Source organism: Anser anser (assembly GCF_964211835.1).
Source record: "Anser anser genome assembly, chromosome: 1".
Classification (NCBI taxonomy): domain Eukaryota; kingdom Metazoa; phylum Chordata; class Aves; order Anseriformes; family Anatidae; genus Anser; species Anser anser.
Genome location: NC_139720.1, coordinates 181902411 through 181926939, shown reverse-complemented (window position 1 = coordinate 181926939; position 24529 = coordinate 181902411). Strand labels below are relative to the sequence as shown.

General features: G+C 39.3%; 1 protein-coding gene across 2 annotated transcripts in view; it reads right to left on the bottom strand.

Moving 5' to 3' along the window:
- Positions 1–24529, bottom strand: part of COG3 (component of oligomeric golgi complex 3) — a 31793-nt gene that overhangs the window by 6942 nt on the left and 322 nt on the right. Inside the window, exons 1-18 of one of the 2 annotated variants that reach the window (XM_083849259.1) lie at positions 24227–24278; positions 22852–22998; positions 22262–22323; positions 20698–20863; positions 19151–19225; positions 18936–19028; positions 18521–18646; positions 16230–16310; positions 16006–16049; positions 15665–15791; positions 15104–15195; positions 13144–13283; positions 11722–11882; positions 8019–8124; positions 5989–6113; positions 4353–4442; positions 2374–2494; positions 85–173 (exon numbers count right to left, since the gene is read on the bottom strand). In XM_083849259.1, coding sequence (XP_083705385.1) covers positions 85–173; positions 2374–2494; positions 4353–4442; positions 5989–6113; positions 8019–8124; positions 11722–11882; positions 13144–13283; positions 15104–15195; positions 15665–15791; positions 16006–16049; positions 16230–16310; positions 18521–18646; positions 18936–19028; positions 19151–19225; positions 20698–20863; positions 22262–22323; positions 22852–22998; positions 24227–24250 — 1869 coding nt within the window. In that variant the 5' untranslated portion in view covers positions 24251–24278. Of the gene's footprint in view, positions 1–84; positions 174–2373; positions 2495–4352; positions 4443–5988; positions 6114–8018; positions 8125–11721; positions 11883–13143; positions 13284–15103; positions 15196–15664; positions 15792–16005; positions 16050–16229; positions 16311–18520; positions 18647–18935; positions 19029–19150; positions 19226–20697; positions 20864–22261; positions 22324–22851; positions 22999–24226; positions 24279–24529 lie in introns of those variants that run through there. The other variant, XM_083849258.1, reaches the window with a different exon arrangement.

Here is a 24529-nt window from a genome sequence, read left to right as displayed (position 1 = left end):
AACAAATCTCACCTTTTTATTTGCCAAAGATCACCACCCGCTTTATGACCAATTTTTTCTTAATGAAACGAGACTCCGTATTACCTCCAGCAAGAACTGTATCAAGGCATTGTTGCTGTTCAGTCTAAAAAATCTTGAAACTGTTTTAGGGTTCAGGATTTTAAACGCTGCATCTGTGAATCAGAAAATCACTCACACTGTAAGTAAATGGGATTCAGCTCCAGGAACACAAAGCCTTATTTACTTATTTACTCATTAAAATGGCCAAGCCTCATTAGCATTGTTGTAACACGACAGATCCCCCTATCAGTAGCTGTGCATGCATGTGCACACACACATGCATAATGCACAGAAACATTTATAGTATGCCTGGATCTAACAGTTACGCAGTTCAAACAGATAAATACATTATAGCAAACTAAAAAATGACCGATACCAACTGTAGTGCTATCAGCACACAAAGTGTGTGAACTCTTTTCCTCTTGTAACTGCATCTACAAGTGAAAGACTTTTACATAAGCAATGTAGTTAAGCAGTTAAACTGGGAAAACCAAGCATGGTTGCACAAAGCGACTCAGAACTGGCACTCTTTTCCTCTGTGCTTATTTTTTTTAGTTAAAACTAAACAAAAACCACCAACATATTGATATACATTCATATTTATGGTACCAAGAAAGAAAACCATCAATGCCTGCAATTAACACACCATCCTGAAATTATTCCTATTGAATTAAGGGAATGTTGTCAACCTGAAATCTAATCAAATTGGGGAAAAGAAAATCATCAATACAGTTTCCACATAGCTTGTTGCCCCAGTGTCATTCATTTACCATCCTACACCTCCATCTGCTTTCTTTCGTATCAAAAGTAATTCCATGCCTCTGTTGCTGTATAAAACAATGGGAGGGAAAGAAGATGTGTGAGTTCAAGAAGAGCTGTCAAAGTGCATTAAACAAAGAGGGAATGCCAGGCACTTAAATGCCAAACTAAGAATCTGCACTCCTATGCAGTTAAAGCAGAGAAAGATTCATTCTGTTCTCTGAATTACTTCTGATTCCAAAAAGAGAGCCTAAATTCTTCCTCAGATGCCTACAAGCCAGTGAGTGTGAAAACCACCTCTCCCTGCTATATTTTCCAGTTGCAATAACCTTAGCATTATACTACTTTAAAAAAAAACTGGAAGCATGACTTTTACATTAAGCAGTGTTTCTTTCAGATATAAATCCCAAAGTAAAATCCATGTGCAGAAAGCTTGGCTAGAAGACAATAAAACTCTTATTAGCCATGCTATCTTTCTACTACAAGTCATCCCAAATATAACAGCCTCGCTGGCCTATGCCACGCTACATTAAGAATTAAGCTCAGTCTACATTTTCAACAGCCTCCATCCCCCCAACATAAAGAAAGCATTTTCCATTACTTACCACTACCGTGTGCGACGCACTGGCTGGCACCAAAATTTATTCAGTTAATTAAAGATGGAGAACAAACTTGTGTGTCAGCCAGGACAAGACACCAAAAGGACGTATTTACCCTTTAACCTCCAGTCAACTAGAAACTACTCAACAGGTACGTGGTTTCATTGATGTTCAAATGCAACAGGTGAAATGGTTAGTGTGAGAATTGCTCGCTTCACAGTTAGAAGAGCAGCGTATTAGATGGCAGGCAAGAAAAGTTATTTCTTCAGCTTTCTGTTCCAGAATGGAAGAGGAGAAACCTGACACGCTTCCCATTACTTTTTGCCCCGTTATCTTTATAAACCTGAGAATTCCGTGACTGTTCACTTCTATTTTCATAGGGCTTTTTTTCCTGCATTTTACAAAGGAACCAAAGCACAATTTTAAAAAACATGTAGTCTCTATTATTCCTAAAAACAGACACGAAAGTATACAACAATACTGCTTATTGGACTTGCAATATAAAAAAAAAATCTTTCCTAAACAAAATAAAACAGAAAAGTTCAGGAAATCTTAATTTGTTCCAGGCAAGTCAACTATGTATTTTTTAAGTTAGCCTGTTAAACAGCAATAACAACAGATATTCATTTAAAAGATCAGAAGAGGGAAGAGACATTTCTGTGCAGCAGAATTATTTAGCTGTTCTTAAAAAGGAATGGATAAAGAAGTTAGGTGAGCAGCACAAGGCAGTCAAATGCATTCCATACAAAAATAAAGAACTTGTTAGATACATCTTGAATTGCCCTTAATAAATGAACATTTGTTTTTTTTCTCTCAGAGAAGATAAGAACAAAGCAAGAGATTAGAACAAGCATACAGGTCATTGCAGGTGAACATAAAATAAACCCAGAACTTTTGCTAGCACATGAAGGGAGGCCACTGCCATCCCGTTCTGTAGCCAGCAACTGTTTAGTACCTCTAGTTTTCTTAAGGTCCAGGGAAATTTCCTTAATGGTGAAATCAGTGTGGAAAGGAGCAATTTGTTCACGAAGAATCAAAAGGTGTTTTATTAAGAAAAGCTGTCCATCAACCTGGGTCTACAGCACAAGGAAAAAAAAATACTCATTACATGTCAAAAGCAACCATTAGAAGAACAGCACAATTTCAACACCTTCACTTTTATTTGTTAACGTCCTGTAACAAAATTAATACCCATAATTTTACAGGCAAGCTTTTTGCATTAGTCTGTAGCGCCATCAACGACATTCTCGGATCAACAAGACCCACTTCGGTACTGCTCTGAATAGATTGCCCTACAGAAGCTGACTTTATTCCTATTTCTCAGGAGACCTGGATTATATACAGCTCTATTTCTAAATGTCCACATTAGGTACAGGTATCCATTATTGGAAAGACACAAACTTATTCTTCATAAAAGCCAGGAATTATTTCATGTAATTCGTATGATTTAGGTTGAAAAATATGAAATTGTAAGGTGTTTTTTTTTTGCCATCATTAAGATGATTTTAAAAAGCCAGAAAGACAGATAATCAAGGTTATTACAGAAACATTAACTTTGCTACTGTGCAAAGGTCTTACGAGGCATTTTTCTCATATCATTAAACACAAAGCTTAGTTAATTTCTATACTGTATGGCAAAGATATAAAGAATAAACCAAGGCCAAGTTCACACCACCGAGATGATCAGTTTTGCACTGCTTGTTATTTCAGCTATGCTTTATACCGCAAGCAGTTTTTAATCTTCCAAGTTCATGGCTCATTGAGGTAAATGAAGGAGGATTCAAGAAGTTGTATTTGCCTTTACAAGCTGGAAAAGAACTTTCCTTGATATAATGTTAAATGAAAGAGTAAAGAAAATAGGTTTAAATCTACAGTTTTAACAAACGGAAGTGTTCACTAAAAATACATGGTGCACTGGTTTCTTGAGGCTTTTTTTTCTTATATGCAGAATTTCATCAGATAATGTTATATTATCATGCATCAACAGCAAACTGGTACAGATCCCAGTCCCGGGCCAGTCTATTCCGGGCTCACTGTGGGATCAGTTTCATGCTCTGACCTGATATACAATGCTGGAATGGATCTGTATAAATCTGAATCATTTACATAAGAAATAGTTACATGCTCAAGCCAGAGGAAAGTGTGACTTGAATTTTTTTTTAGAGGTGCTACATGTAACAGATATTTTTCATGAGACACTCAAAACAAATACTTCAAAATAATTCTTCATTTCTAATAGCAGCTATTTTTTTCATTACTAAGTATTTACTGCTTATACAAATCCACCAGGTTTATCCTATCAAGAGTTCTTTCTTTTTTTTTTTTTTTTTAATAAATTTCACTTCCTGGCTGCTAGAAATTAGTAAATACTACAGTATTTGCATTAAAGAAACTGCAAGAGAAAAAAACCCACACAGGTTTACTCCAATTAAAGTAGCACATAAGGTAAAAATGACTTGATGAAACTGCATCAAATTCTGAACAACACACACGAGATCAAAGCTTTTGATTAATAGATAGTTCTGAGCACAAAATACTTATCAAATCTTGCCAGTGAAGTTAATACTTGGAAAGATTTTTGAAAACTCCAAGAAAAGAAGCAGAAAAAAAGAGAAAATAGTAACAGGCAAATTGGTAGCAGAATAGACTTCCAGCATTATTTTTATTCAGGCATCACTTGACTGAATTCATATGAGTTACAGCAGCCTGTAAACATGATTGGTGTGATTTGTATTTTACCTTTTCAGATAGGCTTGCATGTTTTAGAATACATTAATCAGCTAGTAATTCCATCGAGTCTCTAGGGTTAGAGCCACATGATTTCACTAAGATTTCAGTGGAATTTGGAACAACTACTTCATGGCTTTACACGTACATGGGGAAAGAAAAAAAGGAGAAAAAAAAACACCCTATCCCCAAAGCACAGACTCTGACCTTGTTTTTGCTGATAGAATCGGCAGCTCCCAGCAGTGAGTGGATGCAGGCAGATAAGGCCTCTTGCGATAATCCCTGAAACACTGCCCTCTGCAGGGAAGAAGAAATCAGATCGAAAAAAAAGCGTTAGCAAAGCTTAAGCAGAATTTAGAGTTGTGGCTTGTGAAGGTTATGCTTACCAGCACACAAAACTCTAGATTAGTTAGTTACAAACATACTGACAAATGAAATACAATAGAATAAAGCCTTGATACATAGAAGTTTGTTACAGCACTTACACTGGATACATGTCTACACTAAAAGTATGCCTGTGTCCACCACCCTCCAGCTCTGAATCTGTACCTGGGTCAGTGACACCCAGTGTCAGGGTAACTACCTGGGTGTGCAACTTCAACTCGCAACAGACATGAGATGATCTGAGTGAGGTGTTTCAAAGCAAAGTCAAATTACTTTGTGTTTGGGACAGATCAGCAAGCAAATGTGACAGCTGCCATGGCCCAGATGACACACAAGAACTCGTCGAGCTGCAGGAGTGAGATCCCATGGTTGAGCCAGCCCTAAGAACACAGGCAGCCTCTCTCAGCACTCCCACGCAGTACGTGACAGCCCTGACTGCCCCGGGACCTGCCAGTACCATTTCATTTATTTCTTATCGTATTTAGAGGATGCTGGCAAGGCATATCAACTCTGCTAGTGTGCGGACACGCGATTCGTGAGCTATGCAAGCAATTCAAAAGTGACCTCTTCTCCAAGGGTCTAGCCGGAAACAATGACAAATAATCACTTAAGTTTAATGAGATTAATATGTTAAGAGATAAAAGTATTAACATTCTCCAGTTTCTTTTGAAGTAAATAGCATCTCGGTAGCTGTTGCACTTAAAGATATGTTGAAATGCATTAAGCACGTATTAAGTAAGATAGAACACATACTGAGAAGCAAAACCACTCATATTATGTTTCTCAGAGACTTACTAGCTGTTAGGTGACAGACAAAAGTCAGACTTTAAAGTGCAAATCTCTAAATACTTGTGAAGTAAATAACACATTTGTTTCTCTTAGACAGGAGGATTCCTACTGTCTTAAACTCTGGATAATTTAAACATTGTTTGGTATGTCAGTTTCCTACTTTTTCAAAGATGTGCAACACAAAAAATTTGGGAACATGTTCAAAATGTAGAAGTAGTAGAGCCAGAATTTTTAAGACCAGAAACATCACCCTGTCTGACGTGCTGAAAAGTACATAGCAAAAATCACATTCACCCAGTGATTTCAGCAGTAAGATCGTTCTGTATAATTAAGCCTGAGTTTTCCATCCTTTCCTGTCTTGTTCACTCCTCAGTTTTGGTGTGGTAAATAACTTAAGCATCAGATACTGAAATATCTCCATAATAGCAAAAGGAATGGATGTACAAACCAGCAATTTTTTTTTTCTAATTCTACAAAATTCCAAAATTGTCTGGGAAACAATGACCAAAATTTGTCAATTCATGTTTTACATAAAGATATCAGCAAAAAGCCTAATAAGAGATAAGAGGGACCAGTAACTGTCCATTCCTCTTAGATTAAAATATTCAGAACCGGTGCTATAAACTTCATAACTTCCCTTAAAATACTAGATAAAGAAACTTTTGCATACGTCTATACATCTGTACAGTTTGGAGAGACACACTAGAGTCCTTCTGACGGTGGGATACCACATTCCATGCAGATCTGCTGGTGAAATCGTGGACTGGTGTCTGGGATTAAGGGATTCCGCTGAACCTATTTAAAAGTAAAATGCACACATGAAAAACTTACCCATCTTTCCTTTCAACTGCATTATCAACTCACTTCATACCGGCACCACAGTAACACGACATACTGCACCCAAACAGGTTAGCTTTTCTCTTTCTGAACAGGTCAGAACTAGTTTACTGATGTGTATAGAGCACACGGCTGTGAAAGACACAATTTTGCTTTCAGCAATGGCCCAGCTCAATCTTTTTTAATGAATTAGTTTTACAGGCATGTCTCTAGTGGCTCCCCCTCCTTAACTCAACAGCTGAAATGGTCAAACAATTACTGAGAGGTGTAGAAGGAAAAAACAAATAGTTAGTGATCATGAAACCACAAGAGACACCCAGAAAAAAAAAAAAGAAAAAAAAACATTCCATAAATTTTACTTCTTCATGCTTTCTTTTCTGCTGGGGATGATCCTACATGGATTAAAGAGCTGTAGGAAGCGTAGGGTTTGAACATCATGTTAATAACCTCAAAAATAATGGCAAAAACATTTCAGGGAGGTGGGCAGGGGTAGGATTGTAAAAATAAGAAAGCCCTCCTCCTGGGTAACCTCTGTAATACCTCTGTATGCTCAAGATGGATTTTCACAACACCTGACAGACAGAAGCCTTGTATTATTTTTGTTTTCTCCTAAAGTCTTGGGAAATAGCTAAATCAATAGCATCGTAACTCAGACTGCCATCAGCAACCATTCAAAAAAGTAAACATTTTGAAGTTTTTCCATAATGATGGAATAAGCACTTGTGTGGTGCTTATTTGTAAGTGCAGGAATTGTCTAAATTAAATCAGCAATATCCTTCTTCCTTTTGCAACAATATATTTATTGTCACAGTAATTAGAAGGCTTGTAAGACCTTAGCTATCAGGTTGAGGATCCTAGGCTACTTTTTAGTCACTTCAGCTACTCCTGCAGGCACTGAAGTGGGAGTAAGGAATTCTGAAGGGCAAATAATCCCAGTTATCTCAGGCACTTATCTTGTAATGGGACGAATTGCACCACACAGGTTCCTTCCTTCTCCTGACCGCAGGTGGGGTTTACAGGGCTTGTTAATGCCACACACTTGGCATGAAGCAAGAGGGACTCTGCTGTTAATAGCATTTGTGGAGTCCAGCTAGAAGCAGCCAGAAAGAGCTTCTGGAAAACATATGGGACTATGGGAAACATAACACTACAGCATTCTGAACAGTGATAAAATAAAGAAATCCTTCACGGACCTTAGGCAAAAATTTAAAGGGTCATAACACTTATCGCTGGCATTAGAAGAACTGGGTTTCACGGAATACGCTTCCAGTTCACTGTAATTTACAGGCACAGAGCTCGCGTTTACAAAGTCAAGGACTATACCACGAATTATTGTAACAGCTAAAATTACTGACTGATTTCAGTAAGTGGAAAAGCATTCAAAGAGAGAACTTGCCTTCCCAGTTAAAGGCACACACAAAAACACTCCTGAATGTAAAAAGCATTCATTTAAGAGACATGCCTGACACCAAAACCACCTTTTTCATCTTAGCACAGCTAACAAACATCACCCTTTAAGCATACATCTTGGTGGCAGGGCTACTTTGCAGTAAAGAATGCTGAAGCTCCATTTTATTCAAAAAACAATAATTATATACAACTACAAAAATAATTGCTTCAAAAAATGGATTGAGTTGAGAGCACAAGGAAACACCACAGCCACTGAAGGAACAAGAATAAGTTGTTCCTCTTTCAAAAAAAAAAAAAATAACGTTAAGAACTCCAAGACAAAGCTCTCCCCTCAAAATCTTTAGGGAAATAGCCCTTTAAGGCGTATGCAAGTTTCTCACTGATGGTTCAAGTTAATGCTCACTCTCTGTGAGCTTTATGCGTTCATTTGACAACACAAGATATATTTTGTACCAGATTTCACTAAACTGCAGGACTCAGGATCCTCCAGCCGGACATCTGAAAATGAAGCTTCAGATGGCAGCTTCTTCTGTTCATCTTTTAAGCTCTGTGCAATTTGCTGCAGAGGAAGACACACCACAAAAAAATTATATGTATAAAATATATATATTATTTAAGCAGCATTATGCTTTGATTACAATAGAGTAAAGAGTACTAAATTGCGAAAGGAGTCAGCTATACTGACTGTCACCAATATTTCAAAGAAATGAAAACAAATAAAGACAGCTGTTTCCAAAACAGTAAATGAAATATTACACACAGTACAAATAGTACAAACTTCAGATTCACAAGCACTGAACCGGTCTCTGTAAAGCACTGTTCTTTCCATTTTGCCTGTTTTTACTGATCTCTGAAGATTAACCAGTCAAGACACCTAGAAAGAGAAGTTCAAAACAGGGGAACCCAATTCAACACTTAATTGGGTTTCATACAGATAATGTCTATGATGGCTTTATTCCTACAAATGTTACGTGCAGATGGTCCTGAAGTGCTCTCTAGCTTATTCCCTGCAGGAGTTCAAGAAAAAGCTTTCCGCTAACATTACTCAACACTTGCACGCTTCGACCTTTTTCCACCGCTTGGTCTGCTTCACAGCAACTACAGGCAGCAAGAACGGGCAGAGAACTGCATTAATATTTGAGCACAGCAGCGCAAGAAATACTTCTGCCCCATGCTTTTAACATTTTAATAATTAATTTACTCAGACAGAAGGTCTCTCTAAATAGTAAGGTTTTGAGGTTTAAAAGCAATCAAACAACAAAATGAGTCCCAAACCAGGTAAAAAACAGTGTTATGAGGACAAATGAAGAAGAGCATACTTGCTCTCTGTAGAACGAACTGTAAACCATACTTTCTTTCTCTTCCTAACTGAATGGCCAGAGAACTCGTTAGAAAATTGCAAAAGCACTGGTTGATAGAGGAAGAGCAACTGACGTCATTTGTCTGCACTTGCGCAAAGCATTTGATCCTTGACACTGTCCCGCACGATATCCTTGTCTCCAAGTTGGAGGGACATGGATTTGACAGATGGATCACTTGGTGGGTAAGGAATCGGCTGGATGGTCATGCTCAAAGAGTTGCGGTCAATGGCTCAATGTCCAGGCGGAGATCAGTGACGAGTGGTGTTCCTCGGGGGCCACTATTGGGACCGGCGCTGTTGAACATCTTTGTTGGTGACACAGACGGTAGGATCGAGTGCACCCTCAGCATGTTTGCCAATGGCACCAAGCTGAGTGGTGAGGTTGACACGCTGGAGGGAAGGGATGCCATCCAGAGGGACCTGGGCCTGTGCGAACCCCATGAGATTCAACAAGCCAATGTGCAAGGTCCTGCATCTGGGCTGGGACAATCCCAAGCACAAGTCCAGTCTGGGTGGAGAATGGATTGCGAGCAGCCCTGAGAAGGACCTGAGGGTGTTGGCTGAGCTCGACGCTAGCCAGCAATGTGTGCTTGCAGCCCAGAAAGCCACCTGTATACTGGGCTGCACCAAAAGCAGCGTGGCCAGCAGGGTGAGGGAGGGGACTGTCCCCCTCTGCTCTGCTCTTGTGAGACCCCACCTGGAGTGCTGCGTTCAGCTCTGGGGCCCTCAATATAAGAAGCACGCAGACCTACTAGAACAAGTCCAGAGGAGGGCCACAAAGATGATCAAGGGGCTGGAGCACCTCTCCTATGAAGACAGGCTGAGGGAGCTGGGGTTGTTCAGCCTGGAGAAAAGAAGGCTCCAAGAGGACCTTACAGTGACCTTCCAGTGCCAGAAGGGGGCCTACAGGAAAGGTGGGAAGGGACTCCTGGTCAGGGAGTGTGGGGATAAGACAAGGGGGAATGGCTTTAAACTAAAAAAGGGCAGATTTAGATTAGATGTTAGGAAGAAATTCTTCCCTCAGAGGGTGGTGAGGCCCTGGCACAGGTTGCCCACAGAAGCTGTAGATGCCCCATCCCTGGAGGTGTTCAAGGCCAGGCTGGATGGGGCTTTGGGCAACCTGGTCTGGTGGGAGGTGTCCCTGCCCATGGCAGGGGGTTGTAACTGGGTGGTCTTTAAGGTCCCTTCCAACCCAAACCATTCTGAGATTCTATGAAAATAAGGCCTTATGTAAGCAAACAATGCAGAAACCCAGCCTAAGGAAGGTATAGCTAACATTAGAAAATTATCACAATCATTTTTGCATTCAGTTATATTCACTCAGATTTAGTAAAAATACTGCACTCCAAACAGTCATACTGGTAAAACTTCTGATCATTAGCTACCCTGAACGTAGGGATCCCACTTAGCTACATTTTGTGTGGTGGGCTTCTCAATTACTAGTTTTGCCTTTTCTTCGAAAACCTTTTGGTCATTAAACTTTCAGCATAAAGGGCAAGGATTCTACAAAATTAACTACCTTCAGGATTTGTAAATCCTTTCTTAAAAACTTATGAGTGTCATTTATAATCAAAGACATAAACTGTAACATAGCTAAAGTTTTAAACACATATAACAACAAGACTATAGCAATGCAAATTCAGCACTAAGAGGTTTCTCACTGTGTTTGCCTGTTTAGAGGCAAAAATTGAACACAATAAGATAGAGTTCTACAACGTTAAATGTCTTCCGGCCCTAAGAAATACACACATCTACGCACATATATACGTAAAACACAGAAGCTTTAGAGCTAAGTAATGATCTGATTCCAAAGTGAAACAACAGTTTCTCTACTGACACATCAGCTGCAATTAAGTCCTATGATTTTCTAAGGACCACCAGCTGTTCTGGTAGATAATGAAAAGCAGAATGGACCAGTGAAATCTGCATCTTGCCAATCCATGCTGGAATTATCATTCTTTGCCAGCTCCATCCTTTGACAGCTAGGAAGCCTCATTATGAAATGAATGGCAACAGTTATTTTGGGGGATTTTTGTTATGCCTAATCCCTTCCAAGTAATGCTACCTTCCAGCTGCATATCAAATACAGATTCCTCTAGCCAAAAAAAAACAATTTGAAGTCTTTCATTGGACACATTTTTAATTTAGCGAGTACTCTCATTCTGAATATTTCATCAACATAGTATTGACCTCTTAAACTAAGTAGAGTTAGCCTGATTCCTTTCACTAGGAACATTGAGTCAAAGGGCTTGGAATGACTGCTAAAATGGCTAATACTGGTAAGAACTTCAAAAAGGCAACTGGAAACCATTGATGACATGTTAAATTATATAAAGGCAAAACCAAGTCTCCCCTCATATCATCTGTGTGCAGTGTACCCACGTTCATACCAAACACTAATTGACCAGTAGTTCTGAAAACAAACCTGGAGCTAACTGCGCCTGTCTAAAGCTTCTCTTCAACTCCAGCTCAACTGAAGAACACCAAGTAACACCTACTACTTTTGAAAGTAAATAAAAATTTACTGTTATGAGGGAAAATTTAGAAGCTTCAAGTTTAGATAAAACCGTTAACTGTGAGAACTATCACCAGTTTTATTGAGCGTGACATGAAGTGCTTCCTGACATCCAGTTTAGGGTCATAATTTAATCAGCAGGTGCCTCTTTGATAGTGCCAGTAATACTAAATACACCTAAAAAACAGAAAATCCCATCTGCAAAGCACTATACCATACAAATGTACATACTGCGTATAAAAAGAAAACCAAATCAAGGACAATAAAAGCTGATCGTATACCTCCATCATTTCCAACTTGTCAGGATATGCAAGATCCCCCGGAGCAGGTTTGTAGCCTATGATATCAGTCTGAATGTAGATGTGTGTCCTATAGACAAGACGCTCTTGTACATCTTCTAACATCTGCTTGACACCAGCAGCAAACGCACCCAATTGTTCAGCTTATAAAGAAAAAAAAATTGTTAATTTAATTACATAACAAGTTTATAGATGCACGAGTTTAAGTATCACATACAGAACTGTTACCAAACTGACTTGCTGCAGAAGGCAGACCATTTTTGGACTAGTGGCATGCAGACAAATTTGTGACAAACGAGGAATTGCTGAACTCCATATTGCAGTCATTGTAGCTCTCCAAATTTGTATCACGTGTGAAAACGTGAACTCCCGCTCACAACATCAGACACCACGTCAGAGTTAAGAGCTGTGCTTACTTAAGGCTGGTCAGAGGGGCATTTCTGCCTGGATACCAGACCTATGTGCTTTGGTTTTATCACAGCCAATGCCTGCAGTATGACTACTGAGAGCTGACAAGCTAACTCACCTACCTACCCAACACAGCAGATGACCCAAAGCAGCTCAAGTCCAGCTTCACAACTATTGTATCAGCCTGAGTTTAATAGTAGTCATTCACTTCTTAAGATTAGCCTAAAGTCTATGTTACAATTTTTTTCCTTGTTCCCAATAGTGTTACAATCTTGCTTCCAGGAAAATGACCAATCCTTCATGATATAGGCACAGTTCAGAGACAAAGAGCTACCCTGTTATATACCAGCTACCAAGTATGATCTCTGTTTATCACTTGGTGCAAGGCTAAGACTGTGAAATTATTCCATCACATGCTGGTAATGAGAAAGGAAATGAGTTACCAGGTATTTTTGATGGTCAGCCCACTTCTAATAGAACATGGACACTGAACACTTAAAACTGCAAAACCTGCCAACTCCACTGCTGAAGGTACAATTTCTAACCAGGGAACCACTATGTCCAGGAAAATGAACAAAAATCAGGTACACATGTTGATAAAAGAAAAGGAATACAGAAAGCTGTATGGATGCTGCATCAGCAGAGCCAAATGAAGCACTTTATTCATTTGAAAAGACTCATTTATATCAGTCTTGGAGTCTGCCATTCGCTGGGTGAATGGTTGTTTGTATTTGTACAATCTACAGAAAATGGGACTCGATAACATCGGGATATTAATTTAAGTGAAGATAAAACACAGACCCATAAAATACAAACCTTGCTATTATAAACAAAAAAAGCCATATTTTATTTAAAATAACCTTACCTCATCTTTGACATGTTTAAGACCCATTAGAGAAGAAAAAAAAAATCTAGGGAGTTTGTTGCCTGTGCTCTTGAATAATTTTATCAATTAGACAGACAGTTAAAAACAATTAGATCCCATCTCTGAGTTACCATTGTTCTGTACATGATCTTCAAGCATCTCATTTTTAAGGATCCCACAGAGTTCAGACAGTGTCTCTAAGTGGATAACGTGAATGATCATTGGCCGCAGGACATCATATAGTGAAAGACACAACTTCTCCAAGAGCTCGCTATGAAGAAAAAATGAAGCACAGCAAAACATTTCAGGATCCCTCAATAATCAACCTAAAATCTTATCGCAAATACTGGTTATTTTATGGCAAGGATTTTTTAAATGAGTGTGAGAAAACAATGCAAAATACTATCACAAAAATAATAAAGGACTGTTTAAAAAACAAGCCCAAGTTCCTATCAAGGAAAATCTTGGTAAGCTCTACTATAACTGTTTCCAACATTGCAGGACACACTTCCCAGTCTAGCTGAAGTTATGAAATCAGTGCAGTATCAAACACCAAAAATTCCATTTCCATTTGTTAAAATATTTCTTTACTGCTCACATAGATGTGTGTCTTGGTTAAGATACAAATGGCATTCATTCTAGGCATTTTTGCCACTCAATGACCCCTTTATTAGTCACAGATTATTTGAATGTTCAGATCATGTCAGCAGCTAATCTCCCAGTTAGACTAGGAAATACAAACACTAAGAATATGTAAGCATTTACAGTATACTGCAGTTAATGAGTTTACTGTGCTGTACACATTTTTTAATTCAATAAGAATCTCTGACAACAGAAAAAGGACACTTCAAGTTCCTTTCAGGGCTTGAAAAACAAAAGGTGAACGCTCACAGAAAAAAACATTTTCAATGTCTCTCTTCTAGAATTCTATAGCTTTACAAGCCACTTGATAAAAGAGTATCCCCCTTTATGCTAAAAGCAGAAACAAAGAAGAAAGTTTCATCAGCCTTATTAAACAGAACACTCAATTTCACATCTCTACTCTTGCATCTGTATACAGACACCTTACTATTATTTCCTCTCAGTATCTCAGCACTTTAGAAAAAATGAGGTTATTTATTATGCACTTAAGAAAAACCCAAAAAGGTACTTTTGTACCAAAGGTCCAATGTTTCAAATGTATTTGAAACATTTTCCTCAAAACACCTTACTTAGGTATAAGCAAGAAAGGGAAACAGTTTCTTATGACAGGGGATAACTACATGCCATTGATTCAAAAATAACCAGAGGTCCGCTCTCATTCTTGGCGTGTAATGCAACAGCGAGGAAATTTCTGTCTGAACAATATTCTGTACTAATTTCAAGGAAGGACATTTACTTCAGGATTTGGACTAAATTGGCTCTTAAGTCAACTGAGTTAGGTCACCTCAAATCCTGAGCACATCTCACATGAGACCTCAGTTTCTCAGAGAACAGTTCCTTCTCAGGGAAGGAAAAAGAAAAGAGTAGCATCACAGCTACTGCAACTCTTTACTCAAACTTCCAACAAAGGAACGAGAGAGTTGGGAGAAGAACTTTATCTTCCCGAGATATATATTTTAAAAGTAACCATGACCCCTTATCTATGACCCCTTCTCCCATGCTCCTGCTCAGAGGAATACACCTCCACGCTTTGATGAATTTCTTAGGCTTTGGAGTCCATCCGTAAGGTTCAGACATCTTTCAGAACTCTGCAACATGGAGGATTTTTAGCCAGGCTTTGTGTGTCTTTATCAGCCTAATACAAAAACAGTTATGGGCTGCAGAATTGAAAACTTCTATACCTACTTCCAAAGCAACTGTGTGTCACTATCTCTCTGACCATTTACATTACTCAGATTACTTACAAAGAATGTAAATGATCAGCTTCACTTGAAGGAAAAAAAACAAGAGCATCAAATTCTGATGCATAAAAGAACCTAAGATTTTTTTTTCATGCTGGCTATTACCAAACCACTTCACCACCCTATCTGCCATATATATTGTTGACTGCGATACCACAACACCGTAAATACTATATGCAGTAAAACAAAAACAGCATGTACCACCTACTCCAGTTTTGGTGTTGGTTTTGTGAAGAACTCATTGTAAAGCTGGTGTTCATCCTGGCATACATGGACCATAAAGGCACAACCACTTCGTACCTGTGTGCAGAGAAATACAAATACTTGATTATTAAATGATTTTCCTTGCATCGGTGCCAAAGGACATGTATTATATAACTACAGATATGATTAAATGGAAGCTTTATGAAATTGAAAATTGAGATCAACTACAACCCTAAAAAGATTTTACCAGCGAAATAAAAGCTCATTGTGCAACTACTGTCCCTTTTTGTTTCTTATGAAATTTAAGTAACCACATTTCATGCTTCTGTAAACAACCCTTTCTGAGGTTTGTCGCAGAGCAAAGTTTTTACAGAAGAATCTTTCGCAAAACACATTAACTGAAAAAATCACTAAAAACTTCATATGATTCAAAACCACAAACAAAATCTCATAATTCTGTGTGTAAAGGGTCAAATTAAATAAATGAGTTTTACTGAGAGAAGGGGAAAAATGAAAATATATTAAAAAAAAAAAAAAACACAACACATGACCACTCTCTGCTTACCAAAGCACAATGATCTCTGTTGTTCTGACTGGTTAATTCTGTAACAGTGCTGGCGATACTCGGACCAAGCAAAAGCTCCCTCTGATCGAGGTAACATTGATGGATTTCATTGAGAACTTGTTGATACCTAGGTCAAACAATCAAGAAATTAGAACACTGACAACATCCTAATGCTTATTTTCTGGTAAACATAAAATTAATTTTAATATCTTCTTTCAAGTCTATATAATTTCAATTTTTAGTTTAACACTTTATTTGTTTAAAAGAAAGTTTTATTAAAATAGAAGTAAAGATTTTTAAAACTTAAAATAGCCAAAAATAAATTCCATAGATATACTCACTCTGGCATTTTTTCAGATCTTTGCTCTACTTGCTCAATAAGAGTCTAATAAATAAAAAGAAAAAAGTTATTAGCAGCAAACGAGTTTTTCTTATCATTGGACAATAGTTGAGAATTATCTTCTCCCTGGACAGTTAATATGCAATCCTTGTATTCACACTACCAATAAATTTAAAACCCATTTTCAAAGCTTTATGTTCAACAGTTAACTACCAGTCTACTTACTCTGACTTTGGGAGCAGCTGCTCTGAATTTTACATAAAACAGTGTGAAGGCATTGTCAGAATTTGGCACAGATGAAGGATCCTGAAAGAAGATGTGGATAATTGGTTAAAATGGAAAATATTGTATTTGACTTCTAGCATTAACCATCTGAGAAAATCAGGCTCTAAAACAGGGAACTGGATTTTTACAGTCTTTGACAATTTCCACCTAGAAAGGCGTGCTTGTTTCAGAACTCAGATAAGGCAGATAGAAGAACAAAAGCCACGATGAAAGCTTCAAAGAACAGTCTCTACAGCAAAAGTAACTTCCAGTAATTACGACACTCTCCATTTGAGATAACAATTTCCTCTGGACCTGCCACAGTACTACTGAGTATTGCTCTTTTATCCATGGTACTACAATGGAACAAAATTTCCCTTGCAGGTCTTGTCCCAGACCTGAGAAGATAAATTTCAACGCACATTTGAGCTTCAACTAGAAGGTCAAGTTTTCAGGCACTTGCTCCTGTGGCTCCTTAGATTATCTGGATGGACTCTAGCACTAACGCAGCAAAGTAGAAACCCTGGTTAGCAACCAGCTTTCTTCACCTCATCCCTACTGATGACATCAAAAGAAGCACATGCCCTTCTCCTGAAGCACAGTGAGGGCAGGAAAACTATCCTGTCTTCCCCATCTCCTCTTCATTTCCCCCCTGTGAGCAACCTGACCATCCTTCAAACACAGATTGCGATGCCCAGACACTTGCGCGTGAGGTGTAACACAGAAGAATGTCTTGTTCTCATCAGCCCTTTAACAGTCCTCACAAGACCTCTGTTATGCCACAACAGGAAAACTCAACACTTGACCACAGCTAAAGATCACTTGGCACTTCTAGCAGATACGAACATAAGGTATCTTGGAGAAATATGCAAAACACACACACACACAAAAACATGCAGATGGGAAGAAGGTCATCTGTCTCCTGGTAGAGGTTTTCTCCCTGACTTATGACTGCTAAGCAGCAGTTCAAATCTGGGAAAGAGGTTTCACTTTGTTCTGCAGACATGCTTATTAACAGGAATGTCCAATTCTGCCTGGATTCTCCTAAGTCATGGAAATCCGCTGGCATCAAACCAAGCTATACCAAGTTTTTATCTTGATTTTTTAAATAAAATGTCATTTTATACCAGACGTGGAACACGTTCAATGCCATTTAACCAAGATCTTTACTCTGAGAGTATCCTTTAGCAATAGTTTCCACAAAAAATGCCTAAAATCCCTTTATTTGTATCAGTTCTCAATTCCAGCATCTTTCAGTTTCACTGGTTATCCCTCAAGACACCAAGTCTGACTATAAGAGGACTGAGCAAAGCATTTAACAATTAATCAGAGAAAGAAATAAAACAGGCAGAAAAGGACATCTGCCTCTCCTTTCTCCTCTGCTAAAATACTGCATCATGAGATTATTGATGTCTTAATACCAGAAAACCTCCCTACTCACCTTTATGCCTAAACTCTGGAGTTTAGGCTGGAGTGAGTGGGAATGAAGCACCTAACTGTTCCCTGTGACTCCTGAACATCGTTGTTAACGTTTTAAAACTGACCAAAAGAGAGTAGCAAAACCAAGAGGAACCTGTCAGTTATTCTGCAGCTACGCTAACCACCACGGACTCATCAAAGAAGAATTATTTAGATGACCAAAAGCACCCCAAAATTCTTTCTGCCTAGCATAGTAGTGGCAGACTCACGTCAGGAACTCAGAGCTGTTGTGCTTTAAAACAGGTTTTATCCCGATTCCTGCCTCTTGCGTCCACCCTTCAAGTATTCCCCTCAACCTCTCTACATCTCTAACAATTCATCTCCAGAGCTAATCCCCACAGTACCGTATTTCTCTTGTGCACCTCCCCATTTGTCAACACAGATAGCAGCACGTGCTGTGGCTGATTCAGAGCTGCTGTGCACGACCCAGTTCAGGGAAGCATGCCGTCTGGCCAGCTGCTTGCTGCCCCTCAGCAGTTTTAACTCAGCTACTTAGCCATTCCTGGCCTTTGGCAACTTCATCTGCTTAGTCTCCAACTTCCCTCTTTTCTTTTTTTTTTTCCTTTTAGATCACCAAGTCTCTGCCAGATTTTGGCTGAAACTTGGCCAGTCCACCCAAACATTGTGGTACCCATGATAGGACTGACCTATTTTCACAGACAATTGCTGACGCCTTCCACCCACAAAATAAAACCAACAACATAATAAAACCGTATAGCATTACAACACACATTTCAGTACAGCTTGAGATACCACTTACTGATCCCCCTTACCCTTTTCATCAACTGGCTTGTGAGGTTCTGTAGTGTGTTCACAGTGTACGTCTTGATAAGGTGCATAGCTTTAGAAAGGCATTGTTTAAACTTGGTCAAATATACAGGATAGTCTTTAAAATTTGGCTGGAAAAAACAAGAAACCCATTTTAAATAAGAACAAGAAGAGTCAAAAGGTTATCAAAACTTAAGATACTTCTACTAGCCAGAAATGCTAATTTACACAAACTAAAAGCAAAAGTCTATAAAAACATTAAGTATATTCAATAAAAAAAAATATTCTTAAGTATATAAACTGTCATCATTGCTTTCTGACTGTATTTGACAGACAGGATATTGTAGAGGAAAAAAAAATAGTTTGAATACATAGTTTTGAAACCTAAGACTTAACTAGAAACAATTCAGAACTACTTACATGTGATGAAATATATGCAATACAATCATCAAGCTTAGCCAGCATGGGAATGAATCCTTCACTGTTCACAGACAATGTGGGGGAATTCAGTTTCTTTGGAAAACAAGACAAAGCATCATTGCTATAACCAATGTAACCTAATTTTAGTGATGTAGTTCAGAAGATTAGTACATTTTCATTTGCTAAAATTATTAACAGTGAAATAATATACTTACTGTGTTGATGTTTTCCAGCTCATTAAAATAAGAAAGTTTCTGCTGGATGTTTTCAGCCAGGTCAACAAGTTCTGACTATTAAAAAAAGCAATAAATTACAGAAAACCAATAACTCAGCAAGTAATTTAAATACGGGAAAAAAAAATCAGCCTCCCTTTCCCCAAAATTGAGACGTAAAACACTCTCAGCATCTCAACACACACTAGTGTTAACTATCTTCAAATAACATGCACCTGAACAAATACAACGAAACACGCAGAATATAGCAGTGCATGCTCTCTCTCTGCCTCTCTCTCAAAGATACATTCCTCTCAGAAGTGTCTTTAAAAAGTCTATTCTACAGGTTTGTCAGCATTCCACAGATAGTCCTGCATACAAACACCGGCGCTGACATCAGTATTTCAGAGAACTCCAAGTCTTGTATTTCAGGACTGGAGCCTTTAAAAGTTCTCCCTTTTCCAGTTTGGAACATCTCAGATCATCCACAAAAATGGAGAACTCTTAAAAGTCAGCATAGAGATGCAGAGACAGTAACTTGGAAGCTGCTTTCTCTTTGAACTTGTTAATCCTGCTTCTCTGTACACTGAAACAGCCCATGCTATCCAGCAAGCATGGAGAAGGTCAAAAGTTTTTGGAACTGTATTTTAGTCTGTAATTTATTTTCAACACCGTAAACAGTATTTCTAATTCTCATCTATGTATTTAAGAACTTTATTCTATCGATTCATCTGAAATTGATATTGTTTCTTCCACAAAGATGTACAACTACTACAGCAGGTGGGGATGAGGATGGCAGACACCAACAAAAAATTGCTTAAAAGTTTTTGTTTTCAAAAGAGACAAATACATGTTCTCTACCATCCCTCTCTTACAAGGTACTTCTTTCTTTAACCATTCCTTTAAACAAATTCCGATTACACCACGAGTATGTGTTATGTTTCTGCTGTTTATGAAAGATATTCATGCCATATTTAAAACGAGGCAATAGTTTATGAGTAAAAGCAAAGACAAAGAGTTCATGATTCGTCCTTCCCTCTCCTCCCCCTGAAAAGCAGAATAAAAATAAGACTAATTTTGGACCAGGATATTTTATAATTACAAGTTACATGCAACATCATGCCTCAACAACCTTGGATCACTGAAGTTCTGAGGGCTAAGAAAGCATGTCTGCTTTTATCCCTGCTGGAAAGGGAAAGAGAATATCTGGGAACTAAGCTAATAACTGGAGAAAAAGATCCACTTTTCTTCTTCAAATAACCAGCTCAAAATATTTCTGACACAAATTACTGATCTCAATAAGATTTGTACTTGTCAGGCATCGATTACCAAAGCTCCTATCAACCAGCCTCCCTTCTTGATTGAAGCATGTATCAACACATGCTAAACATCCCACTACACAGAGCCTTACACCCTGAACTGCAGGTGAAACACTGGAAAGGTGCTCCAAAGGAAAGGGAGGGATTGTCACCACAGCTCACAAGTTTCCTCAGCCTAAGAAACTTTATGGTACTTTGGAAGCTTCCAGTAATCCTCCCACCGAAGCTTACCTGCTCTTTCAGAAGCTGTTCACAGGCCTCGTGCAGCGTTCCTGTCTTCGTGGACACAAAGAGATACTGTTTCTGCAGTGACTCCAGGTGCTGCAGGGCACTATTCACGTCGTTCAGTATAGTGTCACACTGCTCCTCAAACCCAGACAAGTAATCCCTCATCTGCCTAGAGAGAAAAAAAAAAGGGGGGGGGGTGGGGGGGAATCAACAGAAAACAAGCACAATTTCACTTTTCGTATTTACAAATTCAGCTGCCTACTGGGACACTGGCAGTACCTTTCCCTGAGACAAATTAACTCTAGGAATAAGAGACTGGCACCAAGCTCACGTGCACAGTCAGCACGTGTTTCATGACCTGCAGAAATAACAAAGCTATAGGATTTGGAATAGCAGCCTGTCTAGAGCATGCAAATAATGCCTGAACGGACAGAACGAACGTAGCAATTCCTGCAGGCTACCGCTAGCAGCCAAATTCTACCTGCCTTGTGTCCAACAGGGGCAATATTAATTTGGGTCTCCTTTTCTACACAATTTTCAGTTTCCTTTTAGAACCCTCCCAAAGTTGTTGCAGTTCACCAGAGGGTGAACCATTCACCATCAATGTACATCAATGTACAACAGGCAAAGAACCAACTCCTTTTCCCTGCTCCTCTGGCCTCCTACATATAATTACTCCTCCTGGCCATCCTACAAACCGCCCTGCGTTCATGACGCACACACGTGTCTGTGTGCAGTAATAAGAACATGCCAACTACCAAAGCGCAAGGCTGCCGCTCTTTACAGGTCGCTAATGATCTGAGCGTGGGCTTTAGCATATGCCTCAATCTCTGCTTTTAGGAAACGCCACGTCCTCAAATGTCAGAGCAAGAGCAGAAGAGACAGACCAAAGATATATAGAAAAAAGAGAAGAAATTCAGCACAATCTCTTCATAGCCAAGGGCAGGTTTGTAAAGTTTCAAAACACGGGCCAGTTTCCACAGAAGCCACAGCAGGTTTGGCTACGCCGTTCAGCCCTGCTACAGACTCTCACGAAAGTCAGCGGAAAGGGGTTCTTCTGAGCCTGATGGAAAAGTCAGGCAGACAAAAATAGATGAGAATGCCATGTCTCAAAAGCGGAGCCAAACAAAGTGTCGAGGAACGCTGGCAATGCAGCTACACCCTCACAGATAGAGGCCCTGGTGAACTGAATGATGACAGCAGAATACCGCCCGCACCTGCTTGCCCAGCGTCGCCCTCAGAGCACGCCACTACAGCGGCAGTGGCAGCTGAAAAGGCTCTCAGATAGCTCTCAGGCTGCCTTTGTCTACAGCTCAGCCTATAAGCCAAAAGTAATTCCAAACTGTCTTAATATACTAGGCAGTCCGGAAGGAAATCTGCATCTCTAACTGCTCTGTCACAAGGGCAACAGCCTTCAAGAAGGGCTTTCAGCCTCAGAAAGCTTCCGCTGTTCCAACACATTCCCCGCCAGGTGACCCCAAGCGCATGCTAAGATTATAGGGACAAGATAAAAGTACTTCAGGATTTAAAATAATTAAAATTAAAGAAATTGAGGAAGAACACTTACCTATACTTGGCACTTTCATCTTGATCCATCTGTGTCTGTAGCTGAGCGAACCACGAGAAGAACTAGAAGAGATTTTATAGTGTGAACAACACACCTCACACACAATGCAATTAATTTTAAAAAAAAAGCCACCCTCCCTCTCACCCCCCAAAACAACAGATCAATTAAGTAGAAATTCAGAAGATGAGCTTTTGTTAAAAACAGAGAGGTTTAAGAACTTAGTTACTAATCAAAAAAAAATAAAAATACACCACCATCAGTAGTAAAATAGGAAATAAGGAATTTCATCTGTTCTTATTTGCGCAAGAACAAGCAAGGTTTTCACAATAAAAAAGGGGGAGATCTGTCATTCCTCTATATTGGGAGCCACACCACCTTACTCTCACATAAGACTCCACTCAAAATGGAGAAAGTATCTGTTACTCAAGAGCTCAGACTCGAATGATTTTTTCCACAGTTTCTTCATGCATCTTAAAGACTGACAAAAAAAATAATGAAACCACCAAAAGCTGAGCAGGAGACAAAAAAAAAAATCGAAGAACCCTCTGAAGAAGATTACTGCACCTTGGAGATTATCCGGAATCGTTTACCTGCTGTGCTGTTTCAATTCTTTCATTCTCCATCCCCAGCATGGCAAATCCTTTCAGGAGAACATCCTCTGTGGATTCTGGCACCGCAGCCGTCAACGTAACGCTTAGAGACTGGGATGTTAGGCTGCACAAATCTTCGATTGGAAGCTGCTCACAAAAACACACAAACTTTAGTCAGTTTATTAAAAATGAGTATGTTCAGCTCAACTACAGTAACAGAATCCAAAGCATCAATTTAAGAAAATTATACTAGCATTTATTTTTGAAGTAATCAGTGCAATGGACGTTTTATTAATCAATATGATAATACACCAAGCACCAGCACAGCTATATATATTCAGAAACACCCAACAAATGTATTTATTTAAAGTCGGAAAATGTAAGTATTTATATAAGTGTAAGTATTTATATATTTGTGTAGGAACTGAAACTGAATATGCATGTACTTGACATACCAATGCATTAATTTCCAATTTAGCTGATTACATACTTCAAGAAATGTACTAGAAAAGTATCTGAGAACATAAGAACTCAGAATTATGTAGAAGCAAAAATAAATACCACTACTGTCGATGCTACACAGCAAGACCACAGTACAGGAATTGTCAAATTTCCTTGCCAGAAGTCCTTGGAAAATTTATGATTTTACGCTCCCAGAACTTATTTGGGAAATACAATTTCAGATTCTTTCAAAGACTTTTTAAGTGAAGAAGTCAAGCTGAATTTTTTTTTTAGAAGTCAAGGAATGGTTCCTGCTGAATAGGAATTATCAGCCGCAATGACTTTTTAAGCAATAAAAATATGGAAAGAAGTAACTTGAGAGAAATGTTATTTAAACATGACTGGAGATGAAAATCAGCTCATATGGTGAAAATAATTCAAAAAGAAACAAACATTGTTATATGATCTTAATTAGCATAACACCCCTTTTGATTCACTTCACAGAAGTTCTATTGCTAAGAAAACGAGTAACAAAAAAACAGAAAACACTACTTAAAAACAACCTGGTATCTCTCTAGAAAGTCACTTGCTTAGTAAAATTTTGATTTTCTGATCATATTACTCTGTCAAAGAAGGAACAACCAAGATTTCATGCGTGGGAAAACACTGAGCGACAGATCTTGTTCGCTTCCTATACATCCCCCACCCTCCCCTACCCCTCTGGAGGAAACCGGGCAGGTTCCTGGCTGCGGGGCTGGGGATATTCTTGTGAAAATTACTGAGGAAAAGAAGAGCCCATCAGAGCCTGCTTGTTCACAGCAGCTGAGGAGCTGCTGTCCCAGTCCACGTCACCAGGTGCCAGGAACATTTAGCTGAAGCCCTCAGTGCCCTGCCACAAAACTGCGCCCGCGGCAGAGGTTTCTGAGAGCCTTACGACCCCGCTCCAGGAGCAGGACATCCTCCTGCGATCCTTCTGGACACCTGCCAGCGGTTACGTGTGCGGGCACCTACGTGAAAAGCAGGAAGCACGGAATTAGACAGAAAGGGATTGAGGCAGGGGTGGGTCTGCTCCCCCCCCGGGTCGCTTCCACCTTCCCGACACCTGTTGAGAGCCAAAGGTGGGAGTGAGGAGTCAGGAGGGTCAGGGGAGGGGGCTCGCCCTGAGCACCAGGCAGCACTTGTGTGCTGGGCGGGCGGCTGAGCACTGGCCCAGGCTGCCCAGAGAGGCTGTGGGGTC